General features: G+C 32.7%; 1 protein-coding gene and 1 long non-coding RNA gene across 4 annotated transcripts; both read right to left on the bottom strand.

The window, feature by feature from the left end:
- Positions 1-7,851: 7,851 nt before the first annotated feature.
- Positions 7,852-10,024, bottom strand: LOC25492587 (uncharacterized). Of its 3 annotated transcripts, none has more exons than XR_005645959.1 (3): positions 9,855-9,897; positions 9,671-9,766; positions 7,852-8,118 (listed from the first exon to the last, which is right to left on the bottom strand). XR_005645959.1 is itself a non-coding variant. In XM_024781788.2 (3 exons), exons 1-3 carry the CDS (start codon positions 9,928-9,930, stop codon positions 8,059-8,061), a joined length of 243 nt encoding a protein of 80 aa, XP_024637556.1. In that variant the 5' UTR covers positions 9,931-10,011; the 3' UTR covers positions 7,852-8,058. The 3 variants fall into 3 exon arrangements, 2 of the variants coding, with proteins under 2 accessions (XP_024637556.1, XP_013456205.2); XM_024781788.2 differs by having other exon boundaries at positions 7,852-8,129; positions 9,855-10,011; XM_013600751.3 differs by lacking the exon at positions 7,852-8,118 and having other exon boundaries at positions 8,427-9,766; positions 9,855-10,024.
- Positions 10,025-19,249: 9,225 nt separating this feature from the next.
- LOC112420730 (uncharacterized) lies at positions 19,250-20,528 on the bottom strand. The gene is made up of 2 exons (XR_003010805.2): positions 20,256-20,528; positions 19,250-19,734 (listed from the first exon to the last, which is right to left on the bottom strand). It is a non-coding gene; the product is annotated as an uncharacterized lncRNA (long non-coding RNA).
- Between the last annotated feature and the right edge of the window lie 883 nt (positions 20,529-21,411).

The raw sequence follows: 21,411 nt of genomic DNA on the forward strand, positions 1-21,411 counted from the left end.
CAATACGTAATCATAAAATAAACGAAAAAAATTAACAAAAATATAGAAACATAGGGGAAGAGAGTGGGAATGTGAGATGGTGTGAGGAAATGGGAAAATTTAGAGGGGTATTTATAGAGGGAGATTGTAACATAGGTTATATCTACCATAAATATAGTCAAAAAACGTGAAAAAACTTAACAAAAACGTGCAAAACCAATTAAAATGCATTGACCAAAGTCCAAAAAGCGTGTGTTTTTGAGCTCTAACCACCGGCCAACTTGCGTGAGTTAACTCGCGCACATACCAGTGATGCGTGACTTAACTCACACAAAGATTATAAGGTGCGCTAGTTAAGTCTCGCTGCGTAACTTAACTAATGCAGGGGCATTATTGTCTTTTCAGCTGGGTGCCAGCGATAAGTGCAGGGTGAAGAGGAGAAATCTTAATTGATGTCACGTTTCTCTCCTCTTGATCAGCATAAGCCCATTCATTAATATGAATATGAATTCTTAATTGCTTTTTGTCACCTCTTGTTTTGCCTTTCTTTAATCATGTTGCCAATAATCATAATACTAAACACTAATTTTAAATATTTCATTGCTTGACTCAATAAATAAGGACATGACAATTTATTTAAAAGGACTCTAAATTAAGTACAAAACTAAAAAAAATAGAACAAAAACTTAATTAAAAAGACTCTAAAAATGTGATATGACGAGCACAATGTCAAGACAAGCGAAATGTCAAGTAAGATGTCAAGACAGAAAGTAAAAGGCACAAGTTATTTGTTAACCCAGTTCGGTGCAACGTCACCTACGTCTGGGGACTACCAAGCTTGAAAGGAAATTCACTATAATAATTAGTTTGAAGCATATATAAAAACCTCCGGTCTACTAGCTTCACACCTAATCATTCCCCGTGTAATTTTTATCTAAGACACTCCTAGATATGAGACCTCTCTCTCACTTCCTTTCAATCACTCACAAGTGATAATCAACTGTTATAACAGAAATGGAGACACACTCCTAGACAACAAAATCTACTCGTGCTTAAAAGCTTATGAGGGAATCAAAGCTTACAACTCAACTAACAATCCAACTCTAGTATCAACGTGACACAAGAGGGGCTCACAAATAACAAGGATAGACTAAAATCCTAAATTAGACTTTTGTAAATCATGGCTTCAGTGAGTAAATTAGGTTTACGATCTTCTTTTATATAGCCTGAAATCTGAATGGGGTTTTCTTCACAGGCTAGACAATCAGCAGACCAAAATGAATATATGGTCTTCACAATTTTCTAGGAGCAAATATATTATTTCCTTATGTCTTGACATCCATTTTAGGAAACACGATAATGCATAAACCGACCTGTGCAACTTCTAGAATCACACGCTTCTTGGACATCAATCCACGTGAATCATATCTTCAATAAAATATCCAGTAATCTCATGTTTAAAACAAATCTTCCAAGAATGAGAAACAATGTACGCAATGATGTCGTATCAACATTTCAAGACATCTTGCTAGAACACTTGTTTTAACAAAATGCAGCTAACTATAGTCTACAAACCTAACACTTTTTTAAGGAAAAACATCAAGAAAAAATAATAGAAAAATCATATATTTCGTGTGTATAGGTTTTCTACCACTGTATCCTTCGCGTATATCTGAAGTATATGAAACGTATCAAACAATTTATTTATTTTAAATAAAATGAATTGTTGGATACTCTTCTGGTACGCATTGGGGCGTAGCACACAGGTATCGCAGCATGATACATATTGGACACCGATACATCATCATTTTTGAAATATTTGAGCTTCATAGAATGTAGTTATTTCGCTCAACATTGAACATTTTTAATTATAATTCATTATTTTTTATAAATCTTTTATTACTTTTTATTTCTTATCTAGCCTTTTATAATATATTTAAGTATGAAGCTCAAATATAAACACTAAGCATTTTAGCTATTTTTTCACATTTACGTATAATAGATGTATAATTGTTTGAACACTGTATATCACAACAAACCACATGCAATGTTTACACCAATTAAACAGTTTTTTTTTTTTTTTTAACAATTTTTCGTCCGTAAGAAGTTTTTCGTTAAAAATAGAATAATTACTAGATATAATTAACGTATATTTAAGTATCATGTTTGTCCCTTTAGTTCATGAGATAAATCTTACATATAAAAGTATTTCTTTTCATTATTGTTTACCAACTTTCACTACTTTTTATTTTTTAGCTAGCCTTTATATATAAAATATATTGCGGGAATATCAAGTGAGAATGTCGATTTTGTATGAAAATGATATTAATAGTTTTCAATCCTAATTAGATCAAAATCATCAATGGTCAAGATTAAAAGGAGAGATTGATTCTCATGTGTCTTTTTCTTCCCCAAGTCCATAATTGAAAACTCGTCATTTCCTTTCATGAACCACCACTCCAGATCCCACCCACTTAAGGACCACAATAAACTATGCACCCATGAACATTCTAACCTTTAATTTTATTTTTTGTAGTTGAATTCAATTCTCAACTGTTGCACCTCTTTCTCATGGAAATAGAGTGCAGGTCGAGATTCCGTGACTAATAATAATAATAATAATAATAATAATAATAATAATAGAGTGATTGTGTATAAAGAGAATACAAGAAATTGATTTGACTTTTTCACTTTCAATTATATCTTTAAACAAATTTGCCTATAAAAATGTTATATTGTTGCTATTCAAAAATATAAGAATTTGTATTATATTTTCTATATTGTTGCTGTTGTTGAAAGATTAATATAGTTTGTTAAAATCTGAAAAGACAATATTTATATCTATAATTTTAATTAAAATCAAAATAGTTTTAATCAAAATCTAAATTTTATAAATCTGCTTTTCATAATTTATAAGTATTAGCGCACCGTTCCGAGAGTTTTACAGGTTTTAGGCATAATATGAGAAAAGGGCCCTTACATAATACATCGTAACTTTTTTTAGCTCATTGTTGTGTTTTTATTAGTTCTTCATTTCGTTTCTTTATTTCGCTTTTGACTACCAATTAAATAAATGTTTTTTTTAGACAATATCTGAAAATAAATCAAATATTCTATAAAACCAAAACAAAATAAAATACCGTAGAAGTAGAGAACATAGCACATGCGAAGTAGATTGAAATTTTATCATCCAAAAACATCGTTTGTCAAATGCAGCTATTGATAAAAAGAACAACAAAACAAAAAAGATAATGTGTCTCACATAGATTTTTTTTTTCCGAAGTGACCTCACATCGGTTTCACAATGATGAATGTGTGTCACATGATCTTCCATTATCAAATTCAATTCTGCAATCCCTTCAATCAATTCAAGAAAGTTGACAATACTATATTAATAAAATTTATTTTTTTGGAATCTTTGAAAGACAAGATTAAGGTTAATTTTTCTAGTAGGCCAATTTTCAACTAAAATAGAATTTGTTTTGTTATGAAAATTATCTCAATTTCTTGGATAATAAATATTATCTTTTTTTTTTTTTTGACAAAAGTAAATGATATTCATTCATTCAAATTGATAGAGTACATTGATACAATACAAATCTAAATTCGCTAAAAACAAAAAGGATGAATCTGTGAACAAACTCACAGCATCCATGTTAATATAGTATAAAACGGAAAAGTATATATGCTTACAAATATGACTAATATGATTATATTCAAGTCTCCGGAATACTTATGTCTTCAGATTTGCAACGTTGACGACGCCAAAGTCATTGTCATTGATCAGATCTGCACTTGCTCAAAGTTAATCTTTCAACCTGAATCAAATAACACCGCACTAAGACGAGAAATGAAAAACACAACGCACAAAGACGAAAAATCAAAACAAACAGAGTCGTTCAGAGACGTCGAAATCACAAAAGCAAACGAAAAAAAATAGAAAATATGTGAAATCACTTATTCAATTAGGATAGAAGGGAAAATGACTTAGAGGGGTGATTTTTGGGTCTAAATTGACCATAAATCACCCCTCTAAGAAGAAGAAGAAATGAGCGACGACTAAGGTTTAAGAAGGAGAGAAGAGAGAGAGAGGAAGAAAGGGGAGTTAGTTGATGGTTATAAACCTCAATCATAGGATAATAAATATCATCGATATTTTTAATATTAGTGAGATACATTATTAGGAACAAAGTGCCCAAAAAAATATCACCAACACAAAAAAATATTATCCAAGAAATTGGTATAACAAAAAAATAAAAAATAAATAACGCTCAACATATTCATTTTGCGTTCAAAACTCATAAACCCTTGTTCCACAAACCCTTATTCTATTCCATTTCAATCTGAAACGCTACTTTAGTTCTCTTCTATTGTCAATCATGAGCTCAGAACCCACAACCTTTCATCGTTGCTCACCCTCACTCACAAACTCGTTAAAATCCTAAAATTCAAAAGTTCTCTATGGATTGAACCTAGGATTCGTTGAAACCCAAATAAAATTCAGAGCTCGTCGAATTCGAAGCCCAAATTCAGATTCAAACCTGAATCCTAACCCTAATCTGCATTGTACAACGAAAGGTAAATTGTGTAAGGGATGTGCATACTACTCATATGTTCTTAAGGCCAAATCTAAAAATCTAACATGCTATGGTTTATCTAGAACGCTACATGAAGGTCTATATCTCTCTCTGTTTGTTACATTTTTTGTGTTTCATGTTTTTATTTTGGTACGAAGTAGAAAACGCCGGAAAATTTGAGGGACTGAAGTTCAGAAGAAAAAAAATGAGGGTGATGAAAAGGCAATTGAAAATCGTAGGATTCGGAAAAGTCTTGGTGTTTCAATGTTGTTTTTTGGTATATAGTCATGATTGATCTATTATTTGAGAAATATTGAATGTGAAGAGTAGCCTTGAAATTTAATATTATTCTTTGGCAGCTTATTATTTCATGTGATGTCCATTTTTCCTTTGTAAGCATTTGTTCTAAATCGCAATTTTATTGCTAACCTATTAGATACGGAATGATATATGAAGTTCAAATACTTTTTGAATTAGGCATCTCTCATTGTCGTATATGTATCGTGTCAGACTATATGACACGACAACGACATATGGTTGTATTGAATTATATAAATTTTTTAAAATTATTATACAACACCCAAACGAATGGTTCAAGTAAGTTTTACTTTACAGTATACTTGTTTCTTACCTTTACTGTTAGCTGATGGACTATACATGTTGCCTATGTGTATCATTATAAACTTTTCTATTCTATTTTGCATGACCGTCCTGGGCTGCAAAGCAAGTTCCTACTTGTTTGTATTTACTGAATTTTAAAGGATCTGAGTTGGTGTTCTGTTGCCGAATTTCGATGTTCAGTTTTGGCGTATCAGTACTAGCCTGGTCAGTTTCTGTTGCTGCAAGAGCTGCTAAGATGCTGCAGAATTTGGGTGTTATGTTTTGGTGCATCAGCTTTGGTCCTTAGCCTCGTTCCAGCCCTGTGTCCTAAGGTACTAAGCGAGTGAGCTTCAGGTTAAGCTTGGTAATGCTCAAATATACGCTAAATCATATTTTTTATTTTTTATTTTTATTTTTCTAGTTTAGATCATGTCTTCTGAACTTGGTCCCATGGCCGGACCTTAGGATGTGTAAAGTGCTCAATGGAACTGGAACTCTCCAAAGTATTAGCCTCAAAAATAAAATTAGAGCCTAGTAGTACTACCTATGAAGCACGGACACTCCTAGGATTAGACGTGTCCTGGTGTCAGACACGTGTCGTGTCTGACACCGACATGACACCGACACTTGTACTTACATTGAATTATGTGATTTTCTCAAATTATTAGTTGTGTCGACGTGTCGGAACGTGTCAGTGTTCGTGTCGTGTCCAGTGTCCATGTCCGTATCCATGCTTCATAGAGTACTACTAAGTACTACCCCACTAAAATAAATAAATTCTTTTTGAGAACTCTGATACCATGTGTTTCTTTCCTTATTCTCTTTCTCTCTTCTGATACTGCATTACACCACCACCACTCCTCCATCGGACTTCCCTTTTCTTCTTCCCGATTCGATTTCCGACTAGGCTCTCAACACAGATTTAATAGGGACTTGTATTTATCTTTTAAAAAATTTAAATAGAACATTGTTCTTTAAAAAAAAAAATACATTTTATTTTATTACGGGCCTCTTTTCACTTACAGAGCTGAACCTCCAGATTCGTAAGAACGGCCCTGCTACCAAGCAGGGCCCCTGGTGTTTGATTCTTGGCTACAATCCTGCCTTTGAGCTACTAAGCTTTTGATCGTTTAATTTTATATATAACTTCATAGTCAAATGTCCACCTCTTGTAAAAATTAGTAGCCCCTATGTGATTCTCCTGGGTTCCGCTATACTTGTCATCGTTACGCTGCGTGGTAACCATTGAGTTTCTCATCTATGTGACTAAGAATTTTGTCTTGATTAATTGGTTGTAATTTGTGACTAGAAAACATTGGGATATACTTAGTATATATTGTTGACCAAATATATTTGATATTAAATAAATCTCAAAAGTAATTTTTTTCTTATAAATGTGATCGAAGGGAGTAATTCTTTTATTTATTTATGAAAGATAAAAATTGATAATCAAACTATATATGGGCATCTAAATTTATCAATTGATTTCATTTTAAAAAAGTTATAAAACAAAATATGATAGTTTTTAACATTTTATTTATCCATCTACTATCAAAAAAGTTAAAAATATTGTAATCAAATTTAATTTGTTTGACTCTTCATTGATTATTAATGATCCTCCAAAACATTTTTAACCCTTGGAAATGTGTTTGAGATATATCTCTAAGGAGTCTATATGCAAAGAATTGTTTTTTGAAAGAATTGTCTAAGTTGTCTAACACTTACAAGTGTCATACGGTGTCGAACACCACTATCCATAGTGTCAAAGCAATGAAAATAGTAAATTTTTTTTGGTTTTAAACTACACTTTTGCATATTTGTAAGAGGACACTAGTTAACATATAATTACTTCACCTTTAGACTTTGATTATTCATAATAATTGGAGGGATTGAGATTTTGATTGTTTATCATTGTGGTGAAATCCAATAATTCGAAGGTTGATTTATAGATTGCATATTTTCCGGATCAATCAAATCATCAAGTTCTCAAGATAAAAACTTTTCTTGCTAAAAACCTTAGGAAGATACTTTTGATACTCAAAACTCTATACGAGATCAACATCTTTTTATCATACAATAAAGTCTCTTGGCTTATTAGTGTGTAGTTAGGTGATTGTGTTGTTGTGGTGGGCAAATCCTACTTTACCTTGAAGATTATTTCTAATGCCCAACCAATCTTGCCAATAAATGGATCACTATTATACTCCTTAGAAATTCCTAACATAATCATTACCCAATATTTCTTATAATAAATCCTATTCAAAATTATTCATAGAGAGGATAACTGAATGATGTCACGATAGTTCACTCATAGTACACCGAGTTTAAAAAAAAAAAAAAAAAAAAAAAAAATGCCCAATGTATTCAATGATTCACTTGGTTTTACAGCAAATATGTAGTCCATACAACAGTGGAAAAACATTTCACACCCAAAATCTGACAAAAATACACAATGTTTTACGAAAATTAGTTCATAGTGTTGAGAAATTACACTAAAATATACATACTAACGATAAAATAATAGACAAACTAGTTTCTGACACCACTAATATGACACCTAAACTGAAAAATATTAAATTAACCAAAAAGCTGGAAGGTTTTTTTTAATAAGAGTAACATAATCTAAATTAAAATATAATTGAAAATGGTAATAATATTTGTTTGCACCAATATTAAATTTTTATGTAGAATAATATCACAACATCACCGTAGATAACAACTCAATTTCGTAACTCGAAATAAAATATTTTGGCTTCTTAGAGCCTTACATTTTTCTTATATTAAAATAAGTAAATACTAGATAACATCGGTTATGATCTCATAGTATCACAACCTGCAATCTATTTTAAACATAAACAAAAATAAAAAAAACATTCAAGACCAACATATCATGAGTTAAAGACTAATTCTCCACTTTACTCTCATGAACGAACATTTGAGTGCTACTTGTAGCGAGAAGGCACTGCGTGCAACATGTAAAAGAGAAAAACACATAGAAAACAAGGTGTTAGATATGTTATATGTGACTTAAAGTTGTACAATGAAAAATGCTTAGAAACAAACATAAATATACATTTATAACTCCAAACTATCTAAGGTTTACATATTAAACTACAAGATCTATATAAGTATGTCCTAACAACAACGAATCATCAAGAGTTATTGGCATTTCCACACTAAAGAGTAATCACTTCATAAACTAGGTTGACAAACCCCCACACACCACCCAATTCATTTAATATGTTCACTTGCATGTTAAATATCCCTATATATGATGCATGTTTCACAACATAAAATTCAAAAATGTTATCATATAAAAATTATTAATATCATCTACACCTCTCACAAGCTAGGTAACCCATGAAAAAAATTATCATCATAACACCACCCCTTGCCTTTCTTGTGACAGGTGACCCGTCTTGGTAATATTCATCACAAAAATAGACACAAAACAAACATCTTGAAGATCAGCCTTGTAATTAGTTAAAACACGAATTTAATTCTTAAACTAACAACTTATATTATATCCCCATTAAAATATGAAGTACATATTCTTTTTTTTTTTGCTATGTCATTTTATGATTTCATTCGTCACTGAAGAAAAGTTATGACACGGCAGATGTTCTAGGGATTTTCTAACCTATTGATTGAGTTTTTTGGTAATTTTCTTCAACCATAATTATCGCTTGTTTCGTTATTGATTTATACCCTTGAGTTTTCCATAATTCATTCAGCTATTGTTTTTGGACTCCTTCTTTTATATGTATATATACACACACATCTTGTGTTAATGAAAACAATGTTATTAAAGAACTATATATGTATACTAACGGTTTGTGGAAACTATGGTATATAAAGAGACAATATTTCATACTTGTGTCTTTGTTATGAATTTTTTTTTTATTTTTTATTTTTATCATAATTTGATATAACTTTGTTTTGTATTTCTTTTGACTTACAAATTATTTAGACTTGTCCAATGGGATTGTTCACTTGTTTGGGTAATTTATATGTTCAGGTAGAATCTATATTACTTCCTAACATTTTTTGTTTTGAAGTATTTGAGTATTGGTTGTTATTATAAAATCTATTAATTTGTCCATGCATCATTCTCAGGTGCTGGAACGGTGCAATACATATTTGGAACGAATAAAGTAAAATATTTTCAATTAATATTCAGAGGGTGACCTATGTCCCACTAGGGATGAAATAACTATCGATATCTAAAGTTAAGTTTATAAATCTTCATAGTTTCTCTTAAAGAGAGATACATTTTAATTGTATGGTTGATAATATGATTGATCATAATATAATTTAGTAACGGATAAGTGGTTGAATTTTAGTATTTTACTTACTTCCATCCCATTAAAAAAATATATATTTCTTCTAATAATATCAAAGAAACTTTAGTAACAGAGAAATATATGCAAGTCTTAAACAAATTACGAGAGTAACAACATTATAAACCATCAAAGAAAAAGAAGTTTTAGATATAATAGATAAAGAAAATTTACCTTTGTATAAACTATAACATTCACCAATGCTGCACATTAGAGGCTTTCTAATATCCGGATATAGTTTATCACAATCGGCGTCAGTAACACATTCTTCTGTTATATAAAATAAGAATAAAGATAGATTACAAAAATGATTGAAATATCATGGATAAGATAAAAAAAAAAATGAGAATGAGCTTACTTCCACCAGCTACTTCAATAAGCAATAAGGACACACATAGTATCATAATATAAACAAACTTAATAATTTCAGCCATTTTTTTCACCTTTGCGTATAACAAATGTATAATTGTCTGAACACTTTATATAGTAAAAATCTCCATGCAATGATTACATCTAATTAAACACTTTTAATAATTTTTGGACGAAAGAAATTCATCATTTAAATTAGAATAATTATTAGATATCCCTAAAGTATATTTATGTCTCATGTTTGTCCCTTTACTTCATAGAACAATAAAAGCCAATACTAAATCTTATATAAAAATGTTCCTTTTAACTTTTTTTTGAAAGAGTGTTAGCTTTTAACTGTAATTCATTTTTTTTCGAAAGGCCAAAATGAAATGTGTTACTAACTAAAACAAGCCATTCCAATACAAATTGTACAAGAAAAGACTTAAAAAAGTTACAAAATTACATACAATAAGAAACTAAAACAACAAAGAAACAAGCTAAGTAACAACAAATAAGCAAGGAATAAGATTAAGCCTCCAAAACTGATAATCAAAATCAAAGTAACAAATTTTGATTTCACTTAAAGATTGCAAGTGATCCTCATAATTATGCTGAAAAAATGCGTCTATTTCTCTCCTTCTAGTAACCCAAACCACATAAAGTCAACTAATATTAAGAGCCACTCAAATACTTTTCAAATAACAACCTAATCCACCAAATTGAGGTAAATATTCCAATAAAATATCCTAGAGTTGTTGTTGGGAATCCTAACGACCTTGAAACTAGAGACCAAATTCTGCCATAAAAGATTAAATGAATGCCAAGCAAAAATATTAATTTTTTTAGTGGAATCACTTTTAACCACAAAACGTGATTATTTTTCAGATAATCATTATCATCCACCACCTTCAAGTTGTTATATGCGCTACTCATCGTGTAACAATGGGAGGACTATAATTTCCAAACCCACTGGTCTGCCACATTAACCTGCGAAACAACGGAGGTTAAACGCTTAATACATTCCACCGCCAATTCATCCTCCCAAGAAAACATCATTTTGTGCCACTTCCATGCTTCACTATTCACACCCAACCTAAATAATTCATCTCTGAAGGTGAGAAAAACACAAGAAGGGCGGTTGAATTGTGTTAGCTTATTCTTCTTTTTAACTAAGTCAGTAATTCAGAGTATGATAGAGTTTAGAGTCAAATGCAGCGGATATAATATATATATATATATATATAGAGAGAGAGAGAGAGAGACAGAGAGAGAGAGAGAGAGAGAGAGAGCGAGAGAGAAAGAAGCAATTATCCTGATTCCTTCCATAATTTGGAAGTAGTCTAGTCCCCCATGCACTTCCAATGAGATTTTTCACTTTAATCACACAAGATTACAATTGCTCAAGCACACAAGCAAGAGACTTTAAATGCTCAAGCACAAAAGCAAGAGACTTCCTAATAAACAGATTACGAAGAATAAGTTTAGTTGGAAACTTGATATACAATCAGTGGTGTTCACAATATAAAACAGTTCAGACTCTATTACTTAAGAATTTCTAAGATATGAAAGTTTATAAGAAATTCTACGTGTTTAATTCACAATGATTTCAACATAGTTTTGGTACAGGTTAAAAATGTTGTAGAGTCTCCACTAATCTTCAAGTCTTCATTCATTTATATAGAGGTATGAAAGAGACGTTGTAGAGGTTTCAACACAACAAAGAGTCGTTGGAGAAGCTTGATCAATCAACATTGATTTGTTGCTTGATATGGTTAACGTCCTAGGAGTGAATAATTTGAAAACCATTCCTTGATAGGTATTTAACTGTTCCAATCCAGTAGAGGCACATCTGTAACTTGTACTACGCGCAGGAAATGTTGGAGTAGTGGAGGTAGTGGTTGTACAATTGTACCATTTGTCCTTTACTGTCCTTTATCCGAGGATAAGCAACCAACGCCTTTTAATTCTTCAGAATATCCGTTGCTGCAGTCATCTAATCCCTTTTGCATATTTGTGTCTTCAAAATATCCATAAAAACTAACTTCAGGTTCTTCACTTCAGCTTTTGATGAATCTTCAGACTCTGGGTGAACTTCAGACTTTGACAGTAAGCTTCTGGATACAATGTTTTAAGACATATAAATTTTTGTTTATGGTTTTGCACACTTGAACAAATATTAGTATATCCAATTGAACTTTTAATATTTTGTTATCATCAAAACATAAGAGGCATTTTTTAAACTCATTTTGTTCCAACAATCTCCCTCTTTTTGATGATGACAAACACAAAAATAAAGTAAAGAGTAAGAAAAGATTGGATAAAAACGTTATTAAAAGCATCAGAGACCGCAAAATATATATGAAACAGATAAAGCATCAGAGTTAAAGAAAATTGTATCAAAGACAACAATATATCAGAAGCACAAATATTCAGAAGCAAAGATAAAACATGATAAGCTAAAATGAAGGTTGTGCAACTAAGGTTCTAAGGTTGATGTTTTCTTCTTCATCATGTCCAGAAGAGCCGCTATCCCGACATTAGTCTCTTACTGTTTCTTTGCCATCTCTTCTTGCTTCCTTATCAATTCCTCTTGAATTTCACTCTGTCTCTTATGTTCCTTCATAACTTCTGATAACTGATTCTTGTGAGCTTCAGAGGTCATCTTATGTTCTAGCATATCTTCTTGCAGTTTCTCAATCAGCTTAACTTCTTCTGGATCCTCAAGATCTAACCTCTTGATTACCACCTTCTCAGGTTTGATGAACATGTTGGTTATCCAGGAGGTATCAAGCCCAGTCTTGACAATCTGAGGAATCTCTTTGGTAGGATCATGATAGTGAGGAGTGTCTGACAGTTGCTTGAAGGATTTCTTGAGCTCAACAACTTCCATACTCTTAACAACTTCCTTAAACCATTTTCTCATAGCTGCTTCTTGAGTTTCAATTGAGATGGTTTGAAGGTCATCAAGAGTCTTATTGACCAGAATTTGGGGTTATGTGTCTTATCAAGGTCATCAAGAGTCTTATCAACTAGCCTGGTTAGTGTCTATTGTTGCAAGAGCTGCTAAGATGCTGCAGAATTTGGGGTTATGTTTTGGTGCATCAGTTTTGGTCCCTTAGCCTTGTTCCAGCCCTGCGTCCTAAGGTACTAAGCGAGTAAGCTTTAGGTTAAGCTTGGTATTGCTCAAATATACGCTTAATCATATTTATTTTTTCTAGTTTAGATCATGTCTTCTGAACTTGTCCCCTGGTGTTTGATTCTTGGCTACACTCCTGCCTTTGAGCAACTAAGCTTTTCATTGTTTAATTCTATATACAACTTCATAATCCAATGTCGACCTCTTACAAAATACAGTTGGGATATAGTTGCATGCATTTCCTACTCACGGAATGGTTGGTTACGCTTTAGCTATATTTCTTTTGTTTTTGATCAACACTTTAGTTACTCTTGATTACACCTATTTATTAAGTATTAAGCAACAAGTTATTTTCAGAGAAAAAAAAAGATAGTTTAATTTTAATTCATTCTTAGTTTTCCTTCAAAAGAGTTATAAAAAAAAGTAGTTTTAAGTGTCTTTCTCTAAAGTGACGGATTTAAATCCATTTTTTTTTTCAGACAACATAGAATCTCCCATTACTACTTATTCAATATCTCAACACTATTTGATAGCGCTGCTAAAAAAATTAGTCATCCTTACGCTCTGTGACTAAGAATTTTGTCTGGACTAGTGGTTGTAATTTGTGACTAGAACACATCGAGGCACAAACTACGTAAAAAGCTACAATGTTGAAGGAAACATGCATGTAACATCTTTCAACAGGGTAATCCTCCAATAACTAATTTGAAAGTCTTGTGATTTAAGTCAAATATGCTTGGAGTTTTATAACCATGTTGAGTTGTCACATATTTTCCTTGATAAGTCCTTGCAGGTAGATATGAGTGCATTGAAGCAGATGGGAGAAAATGACTTCAAAGAGCTTGCAAATCTTATGGTAATTGTCACCAATTTGTGGCTTATATTCAAATGCATATTACATAGCATATGTTAAAAATTCTTTGGCTGGTTGGTGGCAAGAAAAATAATAAGTCACACTTCTAAAAACTCTAGATTTTCCTGCGGAATTATCGGCGGATTTTGCGGAATTTTCCTCAGAACAGATTTCCTGCGGATTTTGCCAGGATTGAGGTTCCGTAATACTTTCGTGGGTAATTGTTTCCTTAGGATTTTAGATCCGTAGGAAAGGTGAAAAACTCCGCAGAAAACATTCGGTCTGTAGTTGAGGATTTTTCCTGCGCATTCCGCAGCAAACTCCGCATGAAAGGTCAAGCTGAGGAGAATAATCTGCAGGTAAGTCCGCAGGAAACTGAGCTAAATATTTAAAAAAATAATTCCCTTCAACGCATTCTAGATAAAAATATAAATTATAGAAGGTACAAATTTTAAGCATTTCAGCTATTAGAACAAAATGGATGTGTAGAACAGAAGAATATTTATGAATTGCACTCATCATACAACATAATAAAATTAAAAGAAAGATATGTCTCTTTATGGTTGAACCTTCAATACCCAATTGCTAGCCATAACTCCCTATAATTCCTATTTATAAAGATTTCCATCCTTATGCCACATGTTCATCTTCCAAATATAAAGGATGTGTCGGAAAACGAGCATGAACCTCCTCTACCAACATCTTCAGTAAGCTGCTAATCCATATTTCGATTCGGCACATGCAAGAAATAATCAACATAGATCCACAAATGACTCATCTTATCAATTTCCTAATTGTACAATAGCAAACCTTTAATGAAAGGAAAAAAACGAATAATTTGCAATGAGAAAGTGACTTCATAACGTGCAGCAAACCTGTGACATGCAAAACAAGAAATCAGATTTTTAGATTACTTGAACTGAGGCTAATTAACTAGAGTAAACCTACCTCAGCGAGGTCATTTATAATATCAACGAAAATAATCATTATTCCGAGGTATTCTTAATTATGTTCCACTAACGTAGACAAGAGGCAAGATTGTTCTTGTAGACTATTGACTTGACTTAAAGATCAGTAACTAATTTACAAACAAGGATGCCAACATAAATTCAGTTAGTTTAACAAATTCAGTGATTGCTGAATAGATATTCTGAATAACAAATACTACCCTGATAACACTGATTCTAATATCCTTTCCAATAGTGAGAACTAAACTAGTTTTTATTTTGGTCAAATGCATCTAAAGGTCCTTTAAGTTTTTTGTTTTTCTCAAAGTGGTCCTTTAAGTTTCAAAAGTCCTAGACAAGTCATTTTAATTTTTGAACCGTTTCGAACTAGTCCTTTTAGAGGATGATGGTGATGATTCAGGTGATAGCAACAAAGAGCATTATCCACCATTTGTCATGCCTAAAAAAATAACTGATTTTAAGTGGGTGTTAGGAGCCAGATTTGGTACCAAAGATGAGTTCAAGGAAGCAATTACCAACTATGCTATCTACAATGCGAGACTAAAAGGACTTATTTGAGACTTTTGAAACTTAAATGACCACTTTAAAAAAAACGAAAAACTTAAAAGACCTTAAGATGCATTTGACCTTTTATTTTAAACTCATTTGCCTGCCCTCAAAAGTGGGCGAAAAAAGAGTATTAATATTTTTGATAAAAAACCAAAAACATAAACTAACATAGTCAAGAGGCAAAATTTCTCAAGCAGGCTACTGACTTGACATAAAGATCAGCTAAAAACTAACAAGGTTATCTATTTATATTGTTTCAGTTTCGGTTAATAATGTTTTAGTTGAACAGGCCAATATCTTAGACTAAGTACTATAGCAATATCATTAAATTAAATTAGATTAATTTCTATTATAGATCCTGTATGAAGCCATTACAATCATGTGCAAGTTTAATAGCAATATCATTAGTTAGAAATTGAAATTTACCTCTTGATAAGCAATGTCGTGAAGTGAGAATAAACGACAAGCCATGATTGATGACATTAATAACCGAATTGAAAGAAAAAAAAACAGCGCTATCTAATATACAGAAGTTGAATTGAAAAAGAAAAAAAATAATGCAACATATTAGAACTAGCATAGTGTACTAGTGATATATAGCAGGGAATTAAATATAACCAAAAAGAAGAAAAAAAATGAAGAAAATAATCTATCAAATTCTGAAGTACGCGCTAACAACCTTCACATTCATCCTTAATTCCTCTTTATGAAGATTTTCATTTATGTTGGAGCTATATAAAGAACCCATGAAATGGTTAATTGTTTGGTTTAGAGAATTGGTACTTACCCCATGATAACAGGCTCATAAATCAGAAAATAGCAAATTATTTCCTCATCAGAAGTATCTAAGACTTCTTGTATGTCCAAGGTGAAAAGAATTAATGCAGCTAGTTCTTCAAGGGCACGCGCACAAGAACCATTTTATCCTTTAAAATTCAAAGGTACTTACCAACAAGAACAATGCAGAACGTTGGTGGAGCGGGAAATGTGGGTGGAGAAGGAATTCTGAATCAAAGAAAAAGGACCGTGTATGGGCATAGCACAAATAATCTACACCAGGAATTGGGATAAGTTGGTAGATCTTCCCAAGCTTCTAAATAATGATGTAATCCGGGAGATATATGTCAATGCTCTTCCATCCGATGATGAACCCTTTTCTTTCACCAATGTGGTTCGTGGACGAAACATCCGTTTTGATCAAGTTGCCATAAATAATATCTAGGAAATTCGATCAACCTCCAAGGAGATGCATCATGTGCTTTTTATCAGCAGATGAACTGGGAGAATTTGAATCTTGAGGAGATTTCAAGATCTCTTTTTCTAGAAGGACGCAATTACATACTCAACCTGTCTAGGAAACCAAAAAGAGTTGCAAAGGATGATATGAACACCCAAACTCAAGTGATTATCCACCTTATCCTCCACAACATCCGACGACGCAGCCATACCTCCATCGCTTCTCTTGATATCGTCTACCTTCTTCATTATATCCTTGTCGGTAGACAAGTGGACATAGCTCGAGTAATAGCTAATGAGATTAAGATGGTTGTTGAGAATGGAATCCAACCAAGAGTTAAACCTAATTGCCCACTAGTTTTTCCAGGTTTTATCATGGGACTTTGCAGAGATACTCAGATAGTTCTTCCATCATAGGTTCATTAGACCATTTATGGACCTATTAATGATGATTATATTACAAGATTTTGCACGGGTAGAAGAGCTAGAACTAGGAGACAAGTCCCTCCATCCCCCCTTCAACCCCTCCAGCTCTTTAAGAACCAACACCTGCTTCTGAACACATACAATTTCAGTTTTCTAAGTGGGATCCAAGATATATGGCTGCCTATTCATTAACTTGGGACCAAAACAAGTCAAACCATAGAGCCCTTAACTCTCATCATGATTCTATGTTGCGGCTGCATATGGGAGTTCCACATGATGTTGGACACCAGGTGATGACCCCTGAGGCATTCCATACTCATGTTTCTTGGCCTGGGGCCAGACCATTTTATCTGGAGGGGGAGAAAAATGTTACAATTTCTGGTCATGAATAATTTTGGTATCTTGGATCATCCATCTTATGAATCTCACTTTTGCTGGAATTTTGTCAATTTAAATTAACATTGATTTCTTTACGTAAACTTATAATTACTCATTTAAAAAATGTAAACTTAAAAAAAGTTAAAAGCTAGATAGCAAAACAGCAAGTCCAACAAATGAAATAATCAGAGAGTCAATTTTTTTTTTTTAAAGGAATAGAGTCAAATGTTTTGTTTTTTAAAGAAATAAAGGTTTCAGAGGTAGAAAAAAGTAACTAAAAATTAATGGGGGAAGGTGGAAAACTAATGCATTACTGTACATGCAAATGAAGCAAGACTCTTCATTTATGTACACAACCCGTTGCCAATTTCTTTGGGTGAAGCTGACTTATCCATTTTGCTTTGTGGGTTTGGTTTTCTTTAGAGAGATTAAAATTGGTGTGAAGTAGAAAATTGTTCAAAGTATAGAAGAAAGCTAGTAAGCTTCACTAAGGCTTTAGGAATTAATGGACAAAAGATCATCAATGAAAGAAACAAATTCAATTTTAGGCTTCAGCTGAATGAATTTTTGACATAGTCAAATGAAGATGAAGAGAATGGAATGAGAGAGAGAGAGAGTAAATGAGTTAGATTTAATGTTGATGGACCATGATAAGATTTTGTGGATAGTCTAATCTAATGGTAGAAAAATTTGGTCCATCATGGACCAATACCTCAATGGGTCCAAGCTAAATGGCCCCCATGTTTGGTAGGTGAATCACTTACAATCAGCCTAAATGCGAGGAAAATTACCATTGTTTTGCTATATGCATAGGAGACTGACATTGTTTTGGTGTAACTCGGTCGTTTTATGTTAAATCTTGCGACTATTTTGAAATGGATGAAAGCGTATAAATAAGGCTAAACTGCACTTTTCGCCCTCTAAGTTTTAAAATGTTGCGATTTTGACCCCTATTAAAAAAATGACATTTTTGGCCCCATTCGTCCCAAAATTGTTAAGAAGACACCACATGTCCCAAAACATGGGTCATAATCACAACTTTTTGAGAAGATAAGGAGTCAAAAGATCATATTTCCCTTATGTTATTGAGTCAAAAGAGCATATTTCCCTAAACGGGTCACTTTTGCCATTTTTGTTAATAGAGGTCCAAAATTGCAACATTTTAAAACTTAGGGAGCAAAAAGTGCAGTTTAGCCTATAAATAATCAAGACAAATTTTTCAAATTGAGCATAACTGATTGACCACATATAGCCTACCTAGTGAATGAGAGATTATTTGAATTGCCAAATTGACCAAGCAAAACCTAATGCACCTAGTGAATTTGCCCTAAATTTCTTCAAAAATCCAGTTCGTAATTGATTCACTAATAGATTCTGATTATTTTCTTGAATGATTAACCCCGAACCTCCATTATTACTTAAATTATTTCCCTTTCCTTAGGATAGGGAACATTCAAATTAAGGTTATTTTTTGTGCAAGTTAGGGAGAAAAAGGGAGGTTTAATTGAAAATCAAGTAGAATGGTGATTGTTTAAAAATAACTATCTTGAAAACAACAACAATAAAAAAAAGGAGAAAAAAAGAAAAGAAAAAAGAGAATAAGTTGTCAAGAATAGTTTGTATCAATTGTTTATCACCAAAGGGTTTGCAAAAAGATCAAAAAAGGATATGTATTTAAATAAGTTATTTTGTTATAAATATCAAAAGTAGAAGAATGTTCCTCTAAACTATGGCTATTTTGAATCCATTTCCCACATATATGACAATTTTTTTTTGTAACACATACTAAATTTATCTAAAATATTTAGCATGTGCGTTATACTTAGTATTGGATACATTAAAATTACTAGAATTAATTTTTTTTTTTTTTCTAAACAAACTATAGAATTACTTGTGTTATACCTCTATAATAGTATTGGTGGCGTGTACAAAATACATACAAATGACAAGTAAATATAATTGTCCAGGTTCTTCTGCTACTTCATCACAAACTATTATGCTTGCGAGCCACCTATGCATCTGAAATAAAATAAAAAGGATTGGGGTGACACATGATGTCTCAGCGAGTTCCACCTATCCTAGGATGTAGGCAATCTCAGGGAACCTATGATCGCCATATGTTCTAATCTCATTTTGGGTTTATATTGTTCTTATCTGCATAACAGAGCGATCAGGGGAAAACTAAGACCACTATTTCTCCAAAACAGCTTATTTCAGCTTATTGATTCCGCCTCTAACTTTTACGTCCTGATTTCAACCAAACTCTTGCTCAACCATGTGGGCATCCATAATCAATCCTGGAATCATTTATAACCATCTTAAATTCACGTTTTAGCTTATCCTGGAAAAATCCATGTCAAACCCGTAAGTAATTTCAAGCATAAATTTCCAAACTTTAAATGTGTTTTCTGAATTTATTCCTAATCCGAAACATACAAAAATTATATCCAAACTAAAGGGAATTAAGTGTAGAATCCGAAACTTCGATAATCACTAAATTCCAGATTACACAGCCAAAACTATGACAAAAACACCACAAATATGCCATACGAATTTCTAACCAACATCCGATAAAATTCAACCCTAACCAAACTAACAATAGCAATCAATTTGAACAAAACACCAGTCCGTAACACTACAACAACGGTCCCTTTTATGGTGCTGAGATAAATATTTCATCCAATTTTCACCAACATCAAATTCATCATTCATAACATAGTTTCTTTTTTCTTACTTCAACTTAATTTACACATGCAGTTAACTTAATGACAAACCTTAACCTAACTCCATCAAACTCAAATCAGCCCCCTTTCTTCTAACTCCTCATCTAACCAAAATTAAATACTTAAATAGGAAACTCACCAATTAAAGAGCAATTGAGGAAAGAATTTGGAGAATAAATTACTTGCATGCAAGAATCATAAGAGATGAAGGAGTGCTTCTATTAACCCTTTTCTACTAGTTGAGAAGAAAGGAGTGAGAATCTGAATTGTAGTTGACATGAATGATTGAAGGAAGAATTAGTTGGACTGTAATGGTTTGCATGCAAGACTTAACAAGAGAAATTCATTTTCCCCTTTTTTTCTTCTTTGGCTGGAACGTAAAAGAGATAGGGAGAAGGAAATAAATTTCTGATTCTTTCTTGTCTACACATTTTTGCCCATTTGTCCACAAATCAGCATGTGTTAATTACCAAAATGTCGCTGTAACTCATGGTTATTATAGAACTGCCACTAATAGATATTACATTTTAGTGAACTCTCTTTGAAAGTGTAAGGGGGACAGGACTACTTCTGGTTTGTGGAAGAAATCTGTATAATTGTTTTGTGTCTTTCTTATATATATATATTTTATCCAATGCATTTAGTCCTGAACATCACTTCAGAAGTAGAACTCTATCTGCTTCTGATCAGTGTTTTCAGCTTAGGAGAAAACGAAGAAAAAGCTAACACAATTCAACTCCTCCTTCTTGTATTTTTCTCACCTTCAAATCTTGGTTAAGCGAGATAAGGCGGTTTTTGGATTCTCAGTGTTGATGTGGAAGAAACCCATTGGAGAAGAAATGTCAACTCTTTATGTCAACTCTTACCGAGAAATTTCGCGGTAGGTCACCCATCCCAAAATTGCTCCAAGTCAAGCACGCTTAACTGTGGAGTTCTTATGGAACGAGCTACTGAAAAGAAGATGCATCTTGTTGATATAGGTAGTACCAAACAATTCTTATAAGCCTAATTCCTTTAACCATGCAGTCCCATACCTACACGGCCTCAGGAACCCTCTCATTCCGGTGTGATTCGGTTCCTCAAGAAGCTGTCAGGAGCCGCTCATTGTCGTGCCTTGTGCACCGGCGACCACTCCTGTCCCTCGTTAGCCTTAGGTGTTATATGCCCACCAGCTTCCGCTTGGTTCGTCCCTGAACAACACCGTACTGGGAGAGGTCGGCTCTGATACCATTTGTAACATCACAGACTGCTTTCAGGATTGCCGACTGACCCCACAAACTAACACGAGTCTTTTC

Source organism: Medicago truncatula, chromosome 4 (assembly GCF_003473485.1).
Source record: "Medicago truncatula cultivar Jemalong A17 chromosome 4, MtrunA17r5.0-ANR, whole genome shotgun sequence".
In the NCBI taxonomy this organism is placed as follows: Eukaryota; Viridiplantae; Streptophyta; class Magnoliopsida; order Fabales; family Fabaceae; genus Medicago; species Medicago truncatula.